Source organism: Erinaceus europaeus, chromosome 3 (genome assembly GCF_950295315.1).
Source record: "Erinaceus europaeus chromosome 3, mEriEur2.1, whole genome shotgun sequence".
Classification (NCBI taxonomy): Eukaryota; Metazoa; Chordata; class Mammalia; order Eulipotyphla; family Erinaceidae; genus Erinaceus; species Erinaceus europaeus.
Window position 1 is genome coordinate 47,438,697 of NC_080164.1, and position 18,846 is coordinate 47,457,542.

The 18,846-nt window shown below is 38.3% G+C and overlaps 1 protein-coding gene across 1 annotated transcript in view; it reads right to left on the reverse strand.

The window, feature by feature from the left end:
* The window catches only part of ANTXR1 (ANTXR cell adhesion molecule 1), a 261,306-nt gene that overhangs the window by 153,943 nt on the left and 88,517 nt on the right, over positions 1–18,846 (reverse strand). Inside the window, exons 9-10 of the mRNA XM_007521257.3 lie at positions 16,150–16,210; positions 5,042–5,140 (exon numbers count right to left, since the gene is read on the reverse strand). Of these exons, the coding sequence (XP_007521319.1) occupies positions 5,042–5,140; positions 16,150–16,210 (160 nt within the window). The remainder of the gene's footprint in view (positions 1–5,041; positions 5,141–16,149; positions 16,211–18,846) is intronic.

Sequence of the window (18,846 nt, forward strand, 5' to 3'; positions counted from 1 at the left end):
TTCTAGAACTTTTATATTCACATTTAGACTTTTAGTTTATTTGGAATATGTTTAAATGTAAGTTGTAAGATAAAAATCAAGCTTAATTATTTTTCCAAGTGGTTAGCCAGTTGTCTCAATACCATTTTAAAATAATGTATTCTTTCACAGTAATTTAAAAGATCATTTTATTTTATACTAAATTCACGTAACTTTTTGGCTCCGTTTATGGAGTTTGTCTTCCCAGTTCCAATGTTCCGTCTGCCTTTTTGACACCAGTTATACACTGTTTCAGTTACTGCAGCTTTCTTTCTTTCTTTTTTTGCAGCTTTCTTTCTTTCTTTTTTTAAATACATCTTAAAATTGGCAAGGGCAAATTTTCATATTTTTTCTTGGTTGTGATTAAATGCTTATTCTTCCATGGAAACTTAAGAATGATTTTGTTAACTTTAAGAGTCTCACTGAAAATTTCATTGGGACTACATTAAAAGTGAATATGAATGTGGAGACAATGGGCTTCTTTACAATATTCACTTGCTATTCCATTTAATAGTAGTGATAATGACAATCACAAATCCATGCCAGCAGCCAACATTAATCCATTGCTTATTGTACACCATTTTCCTTCCTTCCTTCCTTCCTTCCTTCCTTCCTTCCTTCCTTCCTTCCTTCCTTCCTTCCTTTCTCTTCTCTCTTCTCTCTCTCTCTCTCTCTCTTTCTTTCTTTCTTTTTTTACCAGAGCACTAACCAGCTCTGCTTCTGGTGGTGCAGGGGATTGAACCTGGACTTCAGAGCCTCAGGTATGAGGTTCTTTTTGCATGACCATTATGCTATCTACCCGAGTCTCTGTTTTTATGTCCCATCACCATTTACACTTCATAACAATCCACAGTAGAGGCATTATAGTCATACATATTTTACGGAAGTTGAGACATGGAGCTGTTATACAACTTGCTCTGTCACAAGTAAAGCCAGGAACTTTTCCCTGAGCTTCAGATCCTGTGCTGTGTCACTATTCTAAAGTGCCCCTCTTTTTTTTCTTTTTCTTTTTGGTGGCTCTCTTTCTATATGTCTTTGCAAGCTTGGCTAAATTAGTTCTTACTAGATTTTATTCCTTGCTGTTATATTTTTCATGTTATGTTTTCTGATTGGTCATCACAGGACTGTGGCAAGCTAATGCTTGTTAAGATGGAGACTTTTATTTTGAAACTATTCAACTTAATATGCTTCTTTTTCTTGGATTTTCTTGAGTTTTGCAGAAAGATACAATTGTCAATTAAAAGTGATAACACTGCACCCCTTTTCCTGTATTCTAAGTAGTGTGTGTGTGTGTGTGTATGTGTTATTCTAACACCTATGGTATTGCCCAGTTCGGTAGTCATTAGTAACATGTGACTATTAACATTTAGGTTGACTAAAATTAGAATAAATTAAAGCATTTCAGCATTTTAGTCTCTTAGTTGTCCCTGCCCCGTTCCCACCTGCAGGGGGGAAGCTTCACAAGCAGCACAATTAGGTTTGTGATTCAAGTCAAATTCCCATTTAAGAAGTCTTAATTCTTTTTGATTAAGAATGAGAGTATATGCTCCCAGAGGGATAGAGAATGGGAAAGCTATCAGGGGAGGGGATGGGATATAGAGATTGGGTGGTGGGAATTGTGTGGAGTTGTACCCCTCCTACCCTATGGTTTTTGTTAATTTATCCTTTCTTAAATAAAAAACAAATTTAAAAAAATTGAAAAATAAAAGAGGCTTCAGTGCTGTGAAAAAAAAAGAATGATAGTATATGCAGGTATTTGCATATTAGGACAGGGGAGATGGTTGGGAGAAGGAAAGTGTGAAGGGGGGGATGGATTGGAATGGATTTCCCAGCAAATAAAATTTCATGGAATACTTAGAAAACAGACTTTCAAAATTTCACTCTCCAAATTTTTAGTAAATGACAATTATATTTTATGAATTCATCATGTCTGAGCAAGCTTTCAGGTGATAGCAACATCCACTTCATTCCATTCATCTTCAGAGAGGGGTTGGATCTAGAGTCTTCTTTGGGAGGTATGGATTGATATCTTTGAATTTTTAAAATGCACTTTATTTACTTATTTATTAGATAGAAACAGAGAAATTGAGGGGGAGGGGGAGATACAGAGAGGGAGAAACAGCTGCATCACTGCTTTACCACTTGCAAAGCTTTCCCCCTGCTGGTGGGAACAGGGGGGGGGGGGAGAGGGCAGGGGAGTGCTAGAATTCAGGTTCTTGTGCAAGGTAACATGCATTCAAGCAGCTGCGCCACCTTCTGGCCCTGGTATCTTTGAATTTACCTTTCAGTAGTTTCTAATATTAGACTCGAGATTTGAGTTTAGGAAACAGGGAAGGTTGATTTAAACAATGTCACAACTGAGGGGGAAAGAGGAAGGACTTTGTAGAGGGTGCACATTTGATTTTCACACCATGACTATTGGGAATATTTTATAATGCTTTCAAATACCATTTGCTCTTTGGATATGTGAGAGCATTTCCAATTATTAAGAAAACTAACTGAATGTTTCAAATGTGTGGAATGATTCCAAGACCAGGAATTCCAGATGTTTGTCAGGAAGCCATGCCCTGTCTCTGTTTAAATATTCAAGTGAATTTTAAGCTGCTAGGAAGGAAAAATAGGTACACCCCTCATGTCTTTTTTTTTTTCCTTTCATATGTAAGGGAGAAAGAGAAGAAAAAAAGAATGAGATAATGGAGTACTGCTTAGGCCTGGCATATGGTGGTGTGCCAGGGATTGAATCTGGGGTCTTTGGGGTCTTAGACATGCAAGTCTGGTGTGACACTGCTGTGCTCTCTCTTGGGTCCTCAAGTTTTCCTTTTTTAAAACAGGATAATACCTATTTGTTAATGCTCTGCGGAGGACAAAAACATGTGAGAGTGGTGGTATGAGTGTCCTAACTTTCTTCCTCCCAGGGCTGATGTGGCAAAAAAGAATATGAAACAATTAGAACATAGCACAACAGAAAACAATAATACCATTACTATTTATCACTACAGTTAAGGAATCTATAATTACTTGTGTGAAGGATGTAAATATGAACCAAGTTCATATGAACCAAGTTTCTTGGCCTTCTGACTCTACATAATCAGTCCTCCCCACCTCTCCTGGATAGTTACAGGAATCTTGAAGTCTTGAAGTCAAGAACTTGCCTGATGCAATTGTCTTGTGAAAGTGCCAATGTCATGGTAATTCATTTTTCATATGAAACACACTTAGTTTTACTTCCATAAGCTTGTATTTCATTTCAGGTATATACTATGATGAGAGTTTCTTGGCTCCCCCAAGCAGGACTCATCTAGTTTAAAAAGTGCTGAAATCTATGCAAACCTAATACTTTGACTCTTGGTTTATTCAGAATTCATTGAGACCATCTATCTTTCACTCTTACATTGTACACTTTCCAGTAATTTACTTAAAAAAGTCAAGCTTCTAGGGCACCAAAGTAAAAACCCAGTGGTGAGGGGTAGACATGTAGCTTCCTGGGCCAGTGGGGGGTGGGAGTGGGCGGGAGGGATGGGTCACAGTCCTTTGGTGGTGGGAATGGTGTTTATGTACACTCCTAGCAAAATGTAGACATATAAATCAGTAGTTAATTAATATGAGAGGGGGAAATCAATTGTATGTCTCAAAGTTTCTCAAAAGACAAACTGAATCTTTTTAATATATAGGCATGTATTTGATATGAGGACTCTCTCAAAAGCCTAGACCAAGTAGATTAGAAGCATCCAATAGCACAGCTATATACAAGATACTGGGTACTATACAGCAAACCATAACAAAGGGAATTTTCAAAGTTAACCCAATTAACAAATAATGTGATGATAACATTAACTATCGATTGTCTTTTTGAACCCTAAGACAGCAGGAACCTCACATCTTCACTATAGAGCCCCTACTTCCCCCAGTCCTGGAACCCTTGGATAGGGCCCACTTTCCCATATGCATCTCCCAATCCAAACCAAATAATATTGCATCTGCAGATCACAACCTAACCAAAGCAACGATTGCCACCTCAACATGCTTCACCTCAGACTGTATCCAGAGACTTCACGTGTGGAATGACAACCCTTCAACTTCATTACTCGGTGAGACCTTTCCTTTTATAGTACACTCTAATTTCATCTCAGGTAGTTCACTTTCTAACAAAGTCCCATAATCTAGATATACACCAGTTTCTGTGAGAGAGAGCTTATGTGCACACGTATCCATAAACTACTGCAAAATATATACCTGAAAGCAGAAGTACACTAGAGTTTGCAGTGAGTACCTCCCTAACACTTCCTCTCCACTATTCCAAGCTTGGGATCCATGATTGCTCAACAAATTGTTTGGCTTCATATGTTAACTCTCTTTTCAATCACCAGGTTCCAGATGCCACCAGGATGCTGGCTAGGCGTCCCTGGATTGAAGACCCCACCAATGTGTCCTGGAGCTCAGCTTCCCCAGAGACACACCTTACTAGGGAAAGAGAGAGGCAGACTGGAAGTATGGACCGACCAGTCAACGCCCATGTTCAGCGGGGAAGCAATTACAGAAGCCAGACCTTCTACCTTCTGCAACCCTCAATGACCCTGGGTCCATGCTCCCAGAGGGGTAGAGAATGGGAAAGCTACCATGGGAGGGGGTGGCTTATGGGGATTGGGTGGTGGGAATTGTGTGGAGTTGTACCCCTCCTACTTTATGTTTTTGTTCACTAATCCTTTCTTAAATAAAAAATTTAAAAAAATAAAAATAATAATAATAAAAAAGTCAAGCTTCATAAACCCCAACCAACTAGTACTGTCACTGTGCTGGAGAGCACATAATTCAGTAAACACAGAGATAGAGCTAGAAACAAGCTGGAAACAAAACCTCATCGCTTTTCCTAGTGGCAACAGGGGCACAGGAAGGGGTAGAGGATGATTTTCCATGAGGGACCCTTCTCTGTGTCACTTTGTTATGTGCGAACATGTTGGAAGATGGGGCTGGGTATTCCCTTTCCCAAAGCAGGCTAAACGAACTCCAGCATGTAAGAACTTACTGAGTGTGACCGAGTCATTGATCTTGAAGCTGCAGAGTACCCGGTCCACATTGCGGGCGTGTCGGAAGCCATTTCCTCTCACAACTACTTGAAATGATTCTGAAATGAAGAGTAACAAGACACGTGATTTGACTGCACACCATAAGCTTCCCATCATCTATCCTGATGTCTTGAAAGCTCTCCACAAACCGGGGAGATACAAATGTGGAAACAGGTCTTAGTGAAGTTAAGCATTTTTTTGTTTGTTTTTTCCTTTTTTCTAGGTCACAGGGTTAAAAGTTGATAGAATCAGAACTGGAATCTAGGCCTGTCAGGGATCCAATGCCATGATTTTAGAAGTCAGTCACTATATTCTTTAATATTATGTTGAAATTAATACTCATTATCTTGCAACAAATGAAAAAATGAGAGATTGCTATTGTGAATATATATATATATATATGTTCTGGCTATTGTTGGTGTCTGGGGATTGAACCTGGGACCTCTCACTGCAAGTCCTATGTATTTCCCTGGCCTGATACTGTCATTTTAATTATTTATTTTCTTATTGGGAAGGGGGTCTTAGTGATTTACAGTGTAGCTGTAGAAACATGGGTATAATTACTCATCTCCATGTGCATCATGCAACAAGACCTCCAGGTTCCCTCTGCCCCCTCCCTGCCTCTCCTTTCCCAGGGTCCTTTGCTTTGATGGAATGCATCATACATTGCTTTATGTTTTCCCTCTCTAACCTTATTTCTTTTTTTAATTAAAAAAAAATATTTATAAAAAGGAAACACTGACAAAAACCATAAGATAAGAGGGAACACAATTCCCAGCACTCTGTATCCCCTCCCCTCCCCATTCTTTAACCCTCTGGGAGTATGGATCCAAGATCATTGTGGGATGCAGAAGGTGGAAGATCTTCCCCACTGAACATGGGCGTTGACAGGTCGATCCATGCTCCCAGCCTATCTCTCTTTCCCTAGTGGGGCGGGGCTCTGGGGAAGCGGGGGTTCCAGGACACATTGGTGGGGTCCTCTACTCAGTGAATTTCTTAAGTTCCACCTATAGGTGAGATCATTGGTATTTGCCCTTCACTTTTTTGGCTTATTTCACGTAATATGATACCCTCCATTTCCATCCAAAATGAGGCAAAAGAGATGACTTCATGATTTTGAACAGCTGAGAGTAGTATTTCATAGTGTATATGTACCACAATTTTCTTATACACTCATCGGTCATTGGACATCTGGTTTGCTTCTCAGTTTTGGCTGTTATAAATTGTGCTGCTAAGAACATAGGTATATACAGAAGTCTTCTAATAGGTGTTCTTGTTTTCTATGTTTTTAATGACTTTTCTGACAACCCAATAGTGTTCTGAGAAATTTCCAGACTGTTTTCTTCAAGGGAATTTACATTCCCACCAGCAGTGCAAAAATCCCTTTTCCCCCTGCATCCTTTCCAACATTTGCTGTTTCTGTCCTTTCTGGAGTATGACATTCTCACAGGTGTAAAGTTGTCTGTACTTGCATTTCTCTGATAATCATTGACTTTGACCACATTCTCTTATCTCTGTTGGCTCTCTGAACATCTTCTTCAATGAAGTTTCTGTCCATGTTCTCACCCCATTTTCTTTACCTTTAAAAAATTTATTAGTGATTTAATTATGATTAACAAGATTGTAAGATAGCAGGGGTATAAATCCATACAGTTCCCACCACCAGAGTTCTGTGTCCCATTCCCTATTCATTACCCCTCTCTGGGAGTATGGATCAACATTGTTTATGGGGTACAGAAGGTGGAAGGTCTGGCTTCTGTAATTCATCATTCTGTAATGGGGTTGTTTTTTTAATTTTTAAAATTCCTTTATTGGGAATTAATATTTTACATTCAAAAGTAAATACAGTAGTTTGTACATGCATAACATTTCTCAGTTTTCCATATAACAATACAACCCCCACTAGGTCCTCTGTCATCCTTCTTGGACCTGTATTCTCCCCACCCACCCACCCACCCACCTCAGAGTCTTTTACTTTGGTGCAATATGCCAATTCCAGTTCAGGTTCTACTTGTGTTTACTCTTCTGATCTTGTTTTTCAACTTCTGCCTGAGAGTGAGATCATCCCATATTCATCCTTCTGTTTCTGACTTATTTTCACTTAACATGAATTTTTCAAGGTCCATCGGGATTGCTTATTTTTATATTGCTAAGTTTACTGAGTTCTTTCTGTATTTTGGTAACTAGTCCTTTATATGAAGTATGTTGTATAAAGATCTCTCAATCTGTAGGGTGTCTTTCTGTTTGGATGACAGTAGTTTTCACTGTGCAGAAGCTTTTCAGTTTGATGTAGTCCCATTAGTTTATTTTTATTTTTGTTTTCTTTGCTGTTGGACTTGGGACTTTGACGACATTTCTGTAGCATAAATCATGAAGTGTTCTGCCAATGTTTTCTTCTATGTATTTAATAATTCTTGATCTTATGTCTATGTCTTCAATCTACTTGGAGTTGACGTTTGTGCACAGTAATATGAATATGTAGTAGCTTAATTTCATTAGTTTGCATTTTTCAATCCAATTTTCCCAACAACACTTGTTGAAGAGACTCTGCTTTATCCATTTAATGTTTTGGGCCCCCTTGTCAAAAAACAAGTTATCTATATATGTAGAGGCTTATTTTTGGGCTCTCAACTCTATTCCACTGGTTTATGTGTCTACTTTGGTTCCAGTACCAGGTAGTTTTGATTACAATAGCCCTGTAGTATAGTTTGAGGTCAGGATGTGCGATGCCTCCTATCTTATTCTTTTTTTTCTTTTTTCTTTTCTTTCTTTCTTTCTTTTCTTTTTTCTTTTTTTCTTTTTTTTTTTTGCAAAATTGCTTTGGCAATCCTAAGTACTTTCTGGTTCCAGATAAATATTTAACTTTTGGGACCAGGTGGTGGCACATCTAGTACAGCACTCATATTACAGTGCAGTGTACAAGGAGCTGAGTTCAAGCCTCCAGTCCCCACTTACATGGGGGGCGCTTCATGAGCAGTGCAACAGTTCTGCAGGTCTATCCCTCTCTCTTTCTTTCTATCTCCCCCTTCCCTTTCAGTTTCTCTGTCTTCATACAAAATAAATAAACAAAATATTAAAAAATAAAATAATTTTTGTAACTTTTGTTCAATTCCTTTAAATAATATAGTATAATTTTAAGATTTATTTTTATTTAAGATTAATTATTTTGCAGAAAAGTGGAGCTGGTCTAAATGGGAATACAAAATATTGAGCCTAAACAAAATAATCCAGAGGCATTGGATTAATATTACAAGTTAGGACAAAACACCTTTTAGAAACTATGACATCACTCCCAGCTGCCTTTTTAAAAAATTCTTTTTGATGAGGGTTGAGAGCCAAATAGAGAGAGAGGAGAGAGAGAGAGAGAGAGAGAGAAGGATAATTACTTGCAGCACTGCTCAATGCTCTTGAAGCTCCCTCCACCCGTCCCTTCACAAGTAGGGACCGGGGGCTTGAACCCAGGTTCTCACACATAGTAGCATGTGTGACCTGATAGGTGAACCACTACCTGACCCCTGTGTGTTTATTTAATTATTATTATTATTTTGCCTCCAGGGTTATTGCTGGGGCTCTGTGCCTGCACTACAAATCTACTGCTCATGGCAGCCATTTTTTTTCATATTGTTGCTGCTGCTATTGTTGTTGCTGGATAGGACAGAGAGAAGTTAAGAGAGGAGGGGAAGACAGAGAAGAGGACAGAAAGATAGATACCTGCACAGAAAGATAGATACCTGCAGAATTGCTTCACTGCTTGTGAAATACCCCCCCCCCCCGCCGCGGGTAAGGAGCTGGGGGCTCGAACCGGGATCCTAATGCCAGTCTGTGTGTTTTGCACTATGTGCGCTTAATCTGGTGAGCTATCACTGGGCCCCCTGTATGTTTAATTTTTAAGGAACACTGAGACTTATTTTCAAAGTGGATGAATATGAGAATCTCTTCTCTGAACATGAATATCTCTAAATTAAGAAAAAGAAATAGAGAAGGGAATTAAACAATTCATTCAAAAGTAGTACTTAGGAACCAGACATGACATCTGGAAAAAAAATTGTGAAAGAAATAAAATCACTATTTGATAATGTTTCAATGTTTGTTTTTTATTATATTTATTTATTTTCCCTTTGTTGCCTTGTTTTTTTATTGTTGCTGTTGTTGGATAGGACAGAGAGAAATGGAGAGAAGAGGGAAAGATAGAGAGGGGGAGAGAAAGACAGACACCTGCAGACCTGCTTCACTGCCTCTGAAGCGACTTCCCTGCAGGTGGGGAGCCGGGGGCTCAAACCTGGATCCTTATGCTGATCCTTGTGCTTTGTGCCACCTGTGCTTAATCCGCTGCGCTACCTCCCGACTCCCTCCATGTTTCTGTTTTAAGCATTCAACTTGTAAGTGGTAAACATGTAGTCTAAAGTTATTTTCTTTTTGTGCTAACTCATCCAATTTAAAAAATATATTTATTTATTTATTGCCTTTTGTTGCCCTTGTTTTTTATTGTTGTAGCTATTACTGTTGCTGTTTTGATGTCGTCATTGCTGGACAGATCAAAGAGAAATGGAGAGAGGAGGGGAAGACAGAGAGGGGGAGAGAAAGAGACAACTGCATACCTGCTTCACCGCCTGTGAAGCGAGCCCCCTGCAGGTGCGGAGCTGGGGGCCTGAACCGGGTTCCTTACACTGGTCCTTGCACTTTGCGCCACCTGCGCTTAACATGCTGAGCTACACCCGACTCCCATTTCATCCAATTTTATTACTAACAGTGGGAGACAACATAGCAGGAACAAAAACAATTGCTTCATTATGAAATGACAATGTGAGGAAATAATTATAACCTTCTATTTCTCTAGTACAAAAACTTCAAATGTGGAGCACTTGACAGATTGCACACTTGACTCCAATTATCAAGTTGTCAGAAAAGCCATGCTGTATTTTTCTAAGCAAAATAGTTCCTTCCTGGAGAAGTTGCTTACACAGTACACTGTGAACTATTCAAATTTGAAGTTAGATGAATGGAACCTAAGGGTAAGTAACTAGGGTGCTTTTGTGAGCACTAATATGTGTGTTCTTCTGGTGCACCACCTTCAAGTCCCTAGTTAGGGACATTTTATAAAAGTCTCTATTGGAAGGGAAGCAGGATTATGTAAGTTCAAGTAATGCCAAAAGTTCTATAAATGCTCTACACTCAGCATATGACTTCCTATATGTTATAGAAGAGGAACAGTAAACACAGTGACATAAGCACCATGCTAAATGGCAACCGCATGCATGGCCTGGTATTGGGTGATAGTAGGGAATGATGGGGGTGGTATGGTAAACAAGAAAGATTCCATGCTTCTTTTAAAGAGAAGATGTACAGTCTTCAGTAAACATTAAAAGCAACAAGCACAGGCTTGTGTTGCTAGGTCTGATTTTTCAAGAGAAGATGAAAATCTCAGTTTTTAGGTAAAATCAGATTTTTGAAAGGTATCAGTAAATGTGTTTTTTAATGGAGTGTGGATCAATACGAACATATGTGGAGATCAGATAGAGTTTGTAAATTTCCAGTTTATAATCTCTGTTAGTGGAAGAATTCTGAGAATGATATCTCTCAAAATAGTTTATGATGTTGAATAAAAATTTTAAAAAATACTGTATTCATTTTTATGAGAGTTACACACACACACACACACACACACACACACACACACACACACACACACACAGGGTGGGGGGGCATTAGTCAGCTCCAGATTATGGTGGTGCTAGGAACTGAAGATTGAAGTCTTGGACCTCTGGGGCTTCAGACATGTAAATCCTGTGCTCTGATATATTAAGTTATCTTCCTGGCCCTCAATGAAATTATTTTTAATGATATCATATTGGACAACCTTCCTATCCCCTCTTGCTTTTTAAGTCATCCTGTTAAACTGTGAAGTATTCCAAGTGTATAAATTTCTTCAGTCATTAAAAATAATCAGCCATGAATACCTTAGCTGAACTAGAATGAAGTCTTTAGAAATTAAATGTTGTAAAGGAGACCTCAAGAGAATTTCTTTGGATAGCATATGGTTACAGATGGCCATTCTGTAGCTTCTCAAATAATTCTAGGGGTGGGGAGCCAGATCATTCACCCCATTGTTGGAAAGCTTTAGTTATAAAAGTTGCATGTGTTAAGCCAAAATCTGCCTCTGAGAATTCCTCCCTAACCTCTTCATGGTGGTCTCCTAAAGCTCTACCTAATAAGCCTAATAATTTCTTTCTGCATATGAATTTTCCAAATATCTAAAGATACTCTTGTGAGTGTTTCAATTCTGGGCTGAAATCTCTGTGGTTACTTTAGTCTTTCCTCATTCCACAAGCATCTCATAAGTGCTTTTTGAGCAAATCTTTGCTATAGTACTTCATGCAAGTTTTATAATTTCTTTGAACTTAAAACTGTCTCCTAGAGCAGATGGTGAATTTTATGTGGGTCTGTACTCAGGCATTATGCATTTTCATTCTCACCTTTTCACACCTCTTAGTACATAGTACATAGTACATAGTGGACTCTTAAGAACTGATGAAAAAAAAAAGACGGAATGAAGGAAAGTAAGAAGAAAAAGGGAAGGAAGGCGAAAAAGGAAATGGAAAGTAAGAAAGGAAAAGGAAAAAGTCTGTGAATACATTATTCATATAGTTTCTAGATCCATTATCTTTTCTCCTATAGAAACACCTTTGCTAATGTCACTTTTAGAATGTGAGACTTGAAATCAAGGTCTGGACAAGGAGGTGATTATTTTGACCTAGACACTGGATGGTCACTGATGGGTTGCATGGAGGTATTTTTTGTTAGAGCTATTTTTTTAATTGACTATCAAGATAGCAGTGATTCTCCTTATTCTCCCATCCCATGCAATCTGTAACACTGAGTACTTGAGTCCAAATTCAACACTTTATACATGTCCTCTTAAATTTTACCCTGCTACATACAGTCAACATATATGTTGAATGTAAAGTTTGGGCTTTCATCTTTTTTTTTTTTTTTTTTTTTTTTTGCCTCTGGGGCTTCACAACTCCAGGCCAACATTTTTCAGATAGAAAAATAGAGAGAGAGAGAAAGACACCACATTACCAAAGCTTTCTTCAATGTAGTGGGAGATAAGTTTGAACCTGGGTAATGCCCATAACAAAGCAAACACACTCTCTATGTGAACTATCTTGCTGGCCTTTGGGTTTCCTTTTATCCACTCAGTGCACCAACTCTCTGCCTTTCTCAGAACACAGACTGCTGTTAAACTCATGGCTATTGCTGAGTTGTTGGTGAGAGTAAGGTGAAATCACTGTCTTGAGGGAATGTAGTTGCCAGCATTAGCATTTTAGGCATTATAGGCCTGGGTGGAGCTCCACAGCACAGCTCCTCTGGGGCCAAAGCAGAAAATTAGTTCACAGAGAATGAGGGGGAAAGGACAAGAGGAAATGCTTAGGATAAAAATGATTTCTGCTGGGAGTCGGGTGGTAGTGCAGCGGGTTAAGCACAAGTGGCACAAAGCACAAGGACCAGCGTAAGGATCCCGGTTTGAGCTCCCGGCTCCCCACCTGCAGGGGAGTCGCTTCACAAGCAGTGAAGTAGGTCTGAAGGTGTCTGTCTTTCTCTCCCTCTCTCTGTCTTCCTCTCCTCTCCTCTCTCCATTTCTCTCTGTTCTATCCAACAATGACATCATCAATAACAACAACAATAAAACAACAAGGGCAACAAAAGGGAATAAATAAACAAATAAATAAAGTGATTTCTGCCTTATTCACAGATCTACTTAGGGCTCAGCCCCACTAGTATATTTTAGAAACAGTCATTTCTTTGTGTAGGTGCTTCCCTAGCACATATTAAGTTAATTAATCATTTGGCAGGTACTCTGAACTCTATAAACATTCTCACTCTTTCAGTTTTTCTCCTCTAGATATAATGACATCAGGGTAGTGAGTCTCACATTGACTGTCAATCATTAAAATTCATCCTGTTCTATGTAACAGCTTATGGTCTTCTAAGCACTTTCATGTTAGTCTCTGAGTGTCAGTGGTAGCCTAAAGATGGTGTACGTCCACTCTACCTGATATTCATAGCAGAGACAAAAAAAAAAAATGAGTATGGGTACTTCATGGAAGCCATGCTAACTGTAGAGAACAGTTAGCAATTAATCTTCCATAAAATCTATGAAAGAACTTTTGATGTAAGAAAACTATTTTTTAAATTTTATTTTGTGCTGTCAGGGGTCTCACAAATGCAAGATTCCAGTGCCCCTACGTCATTTTTTTCCTACTAATTATTTTAGGTGTATATAGAGACAAAGAGTTAGAGAAGGAGAAACACCATGCACTGCTCTACTGTCTTTTAGAGTTATCCCTGGTCTTGAACATGTGGCCTTGTGCATCGTGAGGTACACGTTCTGCTAGGTGAAATATTTCCTGCCCCCAGTATAAAGCTATGTTTTGTAAGTTTCATTTTCTTCTCAGTAAATTTATTTTCTAACAAGCATATTGTGACCCCTTATGATTCTAATTTAAAAGAGCTGAAAACTTGACTTTTCAAACACTTGGAGTTGTATCTTTTATTTTTATTGACATGGAAAGTCTACTCTGATACAGGAAATATGCAACACTGCACATAAATCATAGATTCAAATATATATGTATAGTGACCCAGGAGGTGGCACAGTGTATAAAATGTTAGACTCTCAAACATGAGGTCCTGAGTTAGATCCCTGGAAATGCATATGCCAGAGTGATACTATGGTTCTCTCTTCCTTTTTCTTATTAATGAATAAATGAGTATTAAAAATATATATCCTTTGAATTGGATATATCAGAAATTTTCCTTTTTAATGTTTTTCTTAAATATTATCTTTATTTATTGAATAGAGAGAACCAGAAATTGAGAAGGATTGATGTGATAGAGAGAGAGAGAGAGAGAGACACCTGCAGACTTGCTTTACCACTTGCAAAGCTTTTCCCCTACAAGTGGGGACCCAGGGCTCGATCCTTGCACTCTGTAACATGTGCAAGGTGGGGAGCCGGGGCTCTTATGCTGGTCCTTGTGCTTTGCGCCATGTTTGCTTAACCCACTGTGCTATGGCCCAGCCCCCTCTTTTTTTCTTTTTATCTTTTGCCATTGCTAAACTTCACTGTTCTGGGTCAACTTCTTCTGAGAAAGAGGAGGGGAGGGAGGGAAGGGAGGGGGAAGACACCAGTAAAATACTGAGCCTTCCCCAAGTGTGGTGGGAACTGGACTGGGATTAGAGTCATGTGCATATCAAAAGAAGGCATTTACTTATCAGGTGAGTCCCCCATCTAGCCATCTAGGTGACAGAGCATATCCTGTGGGCAAGAGATGTTTTGGGATTGTTCCACTGCTTCTTTTTTTAAACTTCTCTTGGAGTATGTTTTCAGTTGAGTTGCTTTCATTTGTTCAACATTATTAATGCATTTTTTTTATCTTTTCTCCTTGAATTTTCCAGAAGAGTCTTTATTTCCTTTTCATTTTATAAGAAACATAATGAAATTTCTGGAATCAGATCATGTGAACACTGACATTTCAGTGCCATATTCATTGAGTTATATATTCGTCTCTTTCATTATCTTGAACACCTCAATAGTAGGAAAAGAAAATTTTGGCTTACTCATCTTTGATTCAAGCATTAATTAAGGAAGGTTTTTTTTTTTTTTTTTTTTATAATTCAAGCATTAATTAAGGAAGGTTTTTTTTTGGTGTTGCTCTATGTCTTTGGTTATGTTTAACCAAAGTTAAACTGCTAAGTTATTATGTTTCATTTTAATTGCACAGTTCAAAGGCATTACATTAATTTATATTTTAATAATTTTTGAGGTAACACTGTATTATAGCTCAATATTTTTCAGCTGTGTATTTAAAAGTATTTTGCTTCTTTTTTAGTGAATGAGAGAAAGAGATAAAGATATGATAAAGAATGAGATAAAGAGACCAGAGCACTGCTCAGCTCTGGCTTATGGTAGAGCTGGGGATTGAACCTGGGACATTAGAGCCTCAGACAATGAAAGTCTTTTTGCATAGCCATTATGCTATCTCCCAGGCTCTTAGGTGTACATTTAAAAAAAATATTTATTTATTCCCTTTTGTTGCCCTTGTTGTTTTATGTTGTAGTTATTATTGATGTCATTGTTGTTGGATAAGACAGGGATGGAGAGAGGAGGGGAAGACAGAGGGAGGAGAAAAAGACACCTGCAGACACCTGCTTCACCGCTTGTGAAGCGACTCCCCTGCAGGTGGGGAGCCGGGGGCTCGAACCCAGATCCTTACGCGGGTCCTTGCGCTTGGCGCCACCCGTGGTTAACCCGCTGTGCTACCGCCTGACTCCCAGGTGTACATTTTAATAAGTCAACATTTGTATAGTTCACCACAAAAAGTTCAATTCTATCCTTCACCATTCAAGTGATTTGTGATTAGGTGCAAGACTTCTATAAACAACAAAAGTCAGAGCATTATTTATTGAAGAAATATATGAATCAAACCATCCATCTTCAATAAATGCAACACTTATTGACTCCTATTTATTATAAGGAGGCGCTCTGCTAATCAGTGTGTAGAGAAATAACTTTCTCCTTTTTCCTCGAATATCCTACAGGAGAAAAGTTAATTATGCTAGTGAGTCAATAGAAATTGCATTCTTTTAAAGAATATTATCATTTTTATTTATTTTAATAAGAGCACTACTCAGCTCTGGCATTATAGCGCTGAACCTGGGACCTCAAAAGCTTAGGCATGAAGGTCTTTGCATAACTATTATGCTGTCTCCCCAGCCCCAGAAATTCTATTCTTTATCTTTAGGTTTTGTTGATTCACTGCAAGGGTTCAACACATGAACAGCATTGTTAAGTTGAAAACTGAGGCTTTCTTCATGCATAAGAATAACTCGCCACAATACACAACAATATCAAGACCCTAATTGTGACTGATAGAGACTAATTCTTTGTATAAAGAGACTTTTTGTATTAGTGACAAAATTATAATGGCCCTTTACGGAGACAACTAGCATTGCCTACCACCATATAATAATTTGTATGAAATCAAGTAGCACTTGATTTTAATTTACCTCCAGCACATATAGTGGATGGTTCAGCTGCTAGAATTTCAATACAGGACTTCTTCAAAATCTAGAATGAAAGAGAAATAAAAGTCAATGTTCAGCTTACTTTGTTAAAATAGAGAAATCAAGTTTTGCTTTTAGTTACCTAGATAGGAAGCCTCAGAACATTATGTAGTAGTGGGTAGGTGGTGGTAAGAATTTCATCAGTATTATTAATGTGAAACATTTACTGAGTAAGCATTATGTTTGATGTCCCGAAAGCTACAGGAAGTGTTCATTCATTTTATTTCTTCTGGCAGATATTTACTGAGCCCTAGTTATGGAGAGGATTAACTTCTAGTTGAGGAAATGGGACTTAGAACTAAAAAAATGAATAGCAATGGCTTGTCAGATGTGGCAGATGCCAGGGTAAAGGGGCAGAAATTCTGCGAAAGCTATGAAATTAATTGGAGATCACTAAGGTATGGTGCGCTAGAAAGGGCTTCATTGAAGAGGTGAACGCTCAAGTCGGGACTCACTCAAATGGAGAGGAGTGAGTTAAGGGAAGGTTAGGGTCCAGGCACAGAATGAGTGAAGGTGAGAGAGTAAAAATGCACAAACCTCTTTAGCTGGAACAAAAGGAACTTGGAAAGCAGAAATCAAAGGGCTATAATAGATAGAGTCAGAGAGGTAAGATAGAGAGATACTCTAGAGAAGGGGTGGGGATTTTTTTTTCCTGCCAAGGGCCATTTGGATATTTCTAACATCATTCTTGAGTCATACAAAAGTATGACCAGCATAACTTGAGAACTAGCACTTAATGTTGTTATGAAAAAAAAAAAAAAAAAGCTCCTAGATTTATTGAACTTCAAGTCCTGCCTGCATTGCTTTGTCAAGGCCAGACTAAATGATTATGTCGGTTCTATATGACCCGCGGGATGGACAGTCTCCACTCTGCTCTAGAGGGCCATTTCCAGGATTATACAGAATTGTCTTTTTGTTAGGGAAATCTGGAAAGATGTATGGGAGAGGGCTTTTAAGATTGCTTGTTGAATTTCATTCTTCAGAAGGCCCCCTAGAACTCATTAAAATGAGTCTCCTTCTGTCCACCCTCCCCCCAATTATGTATCTCATAGGGATGGATGGAGTCTGGGGGGACTCTGACTGCACAGGGCAATAAATCATGAAGGTTGTTCTTGGCAGAAGCAGAATTTAAAGTTCTCACTATTTATGAATTCTACCTCTAGTTGAATATTGAATCCAAAATTTCAGCCAAGTCTTTTTAACAAATAAGGAACACAGTATTAATTTACCTAGTGAAAAAGCTCTATCTTAAGGCTGGGGAGACAGCATAATGGTTATGCAAAAGACTTTCATGCCTGAGGCTCTGAGGCCCCAGGTTTAACACCCAGCACCAACATATGCTGAGCATATGCCAGAGCAGAGCAGTGCTCTTTTCTTTGTCTCTCCATATCTTTTTTTTTGTATCCTCACTCATTAAAAAAAAGAAGAAATGAAATATTAAAATAAAACACTATCTTAAGAATTTTACTTAATTTGGAAATTGAGATGTTCAGAAGACTGGATGAAATAACTTATTTGTGAAAGGAGTACTTATTAAAGCAACTAACGGTGAAATTAGAACATTTAAAGTCTGTAAAAGAAGAAAGCACCATTTAACGTTGAGATTTGCTCATTTATCTGTGTTTATATATTAATTTTCTATGTTTCCTTGTTCCAGCTTAAGTGCTATATACTCACCACAAGATATAGTAAAATAAAAGAAACAACAAATTACAAAAGGGGAGGAAATGGATTAAAAAGGAAGCTGACGTTAAAAAAAAATGAGGCAAACACAGAAAAAATAGGAGTGAGGAATTTATTTACGTGGGAGGAGTGATCCATGGATTTAGTGCTAAACTCTCTAGTGCAAATGTGAAGGACAGACGATATTTATGATTCTTAATCTGTAGAATCAAAAACAAGCTAGTTTCTCAGAAGAGATAATATTTACCCATTCCAGAGAGAAATCTGGGCGTCCTCATAGATAAGCATTGTGAAAGGAAATGAACAGTGTACTTCAGAAAATCTTTATCTGATGCGGATAACTAAACATGAAAACGAATTCATTAAAATGGTTCCCCCCTCATTATATATTTTAGATAATTCTATATACCAGAAAGTTATAAAAGATTTTTTTTCCTTTTGGGAATAATTTTACAATTCATATTTCCTGCTACTTTCTACACACCTTTCCACTTTTGTATAATTTAAAGACTTCTGTGCTTAGATTCCTCTATTTGCTTTCACTGTCTGATTCTTAATTGTAGGAAGCAATTTATCTTTGTTTTGGCAATTTTTTTCTTATTTCTTTGACCTTTGGCTTACCTAGCCACCCATCCCACTCCTTCCCACCACTCATATGTGATCGACCTGAGGTCCTATTAAACCGCAAGCCTGTTTCAAGTGTAACAGGATTTGAACACATCAAACTCCATGTTTATCTCCATTAGTGTTAGAAGTTCTCACACACCTGGTTCTGGGAACTGGCATCAATACTGAACTCCTGAGTTTCTTTCATTGTCATTCTGACTTGAGACCAGGATCCCCATGGATATATTCTGGGCATCCAGGTTTCCCTGCTTATTTACCCAGTGTTCTCTTTCCTATGGTCAGACCAATCCTTTAGTTCTCTTCTGTTTGCAGCCATGTCTGAGCACTGGG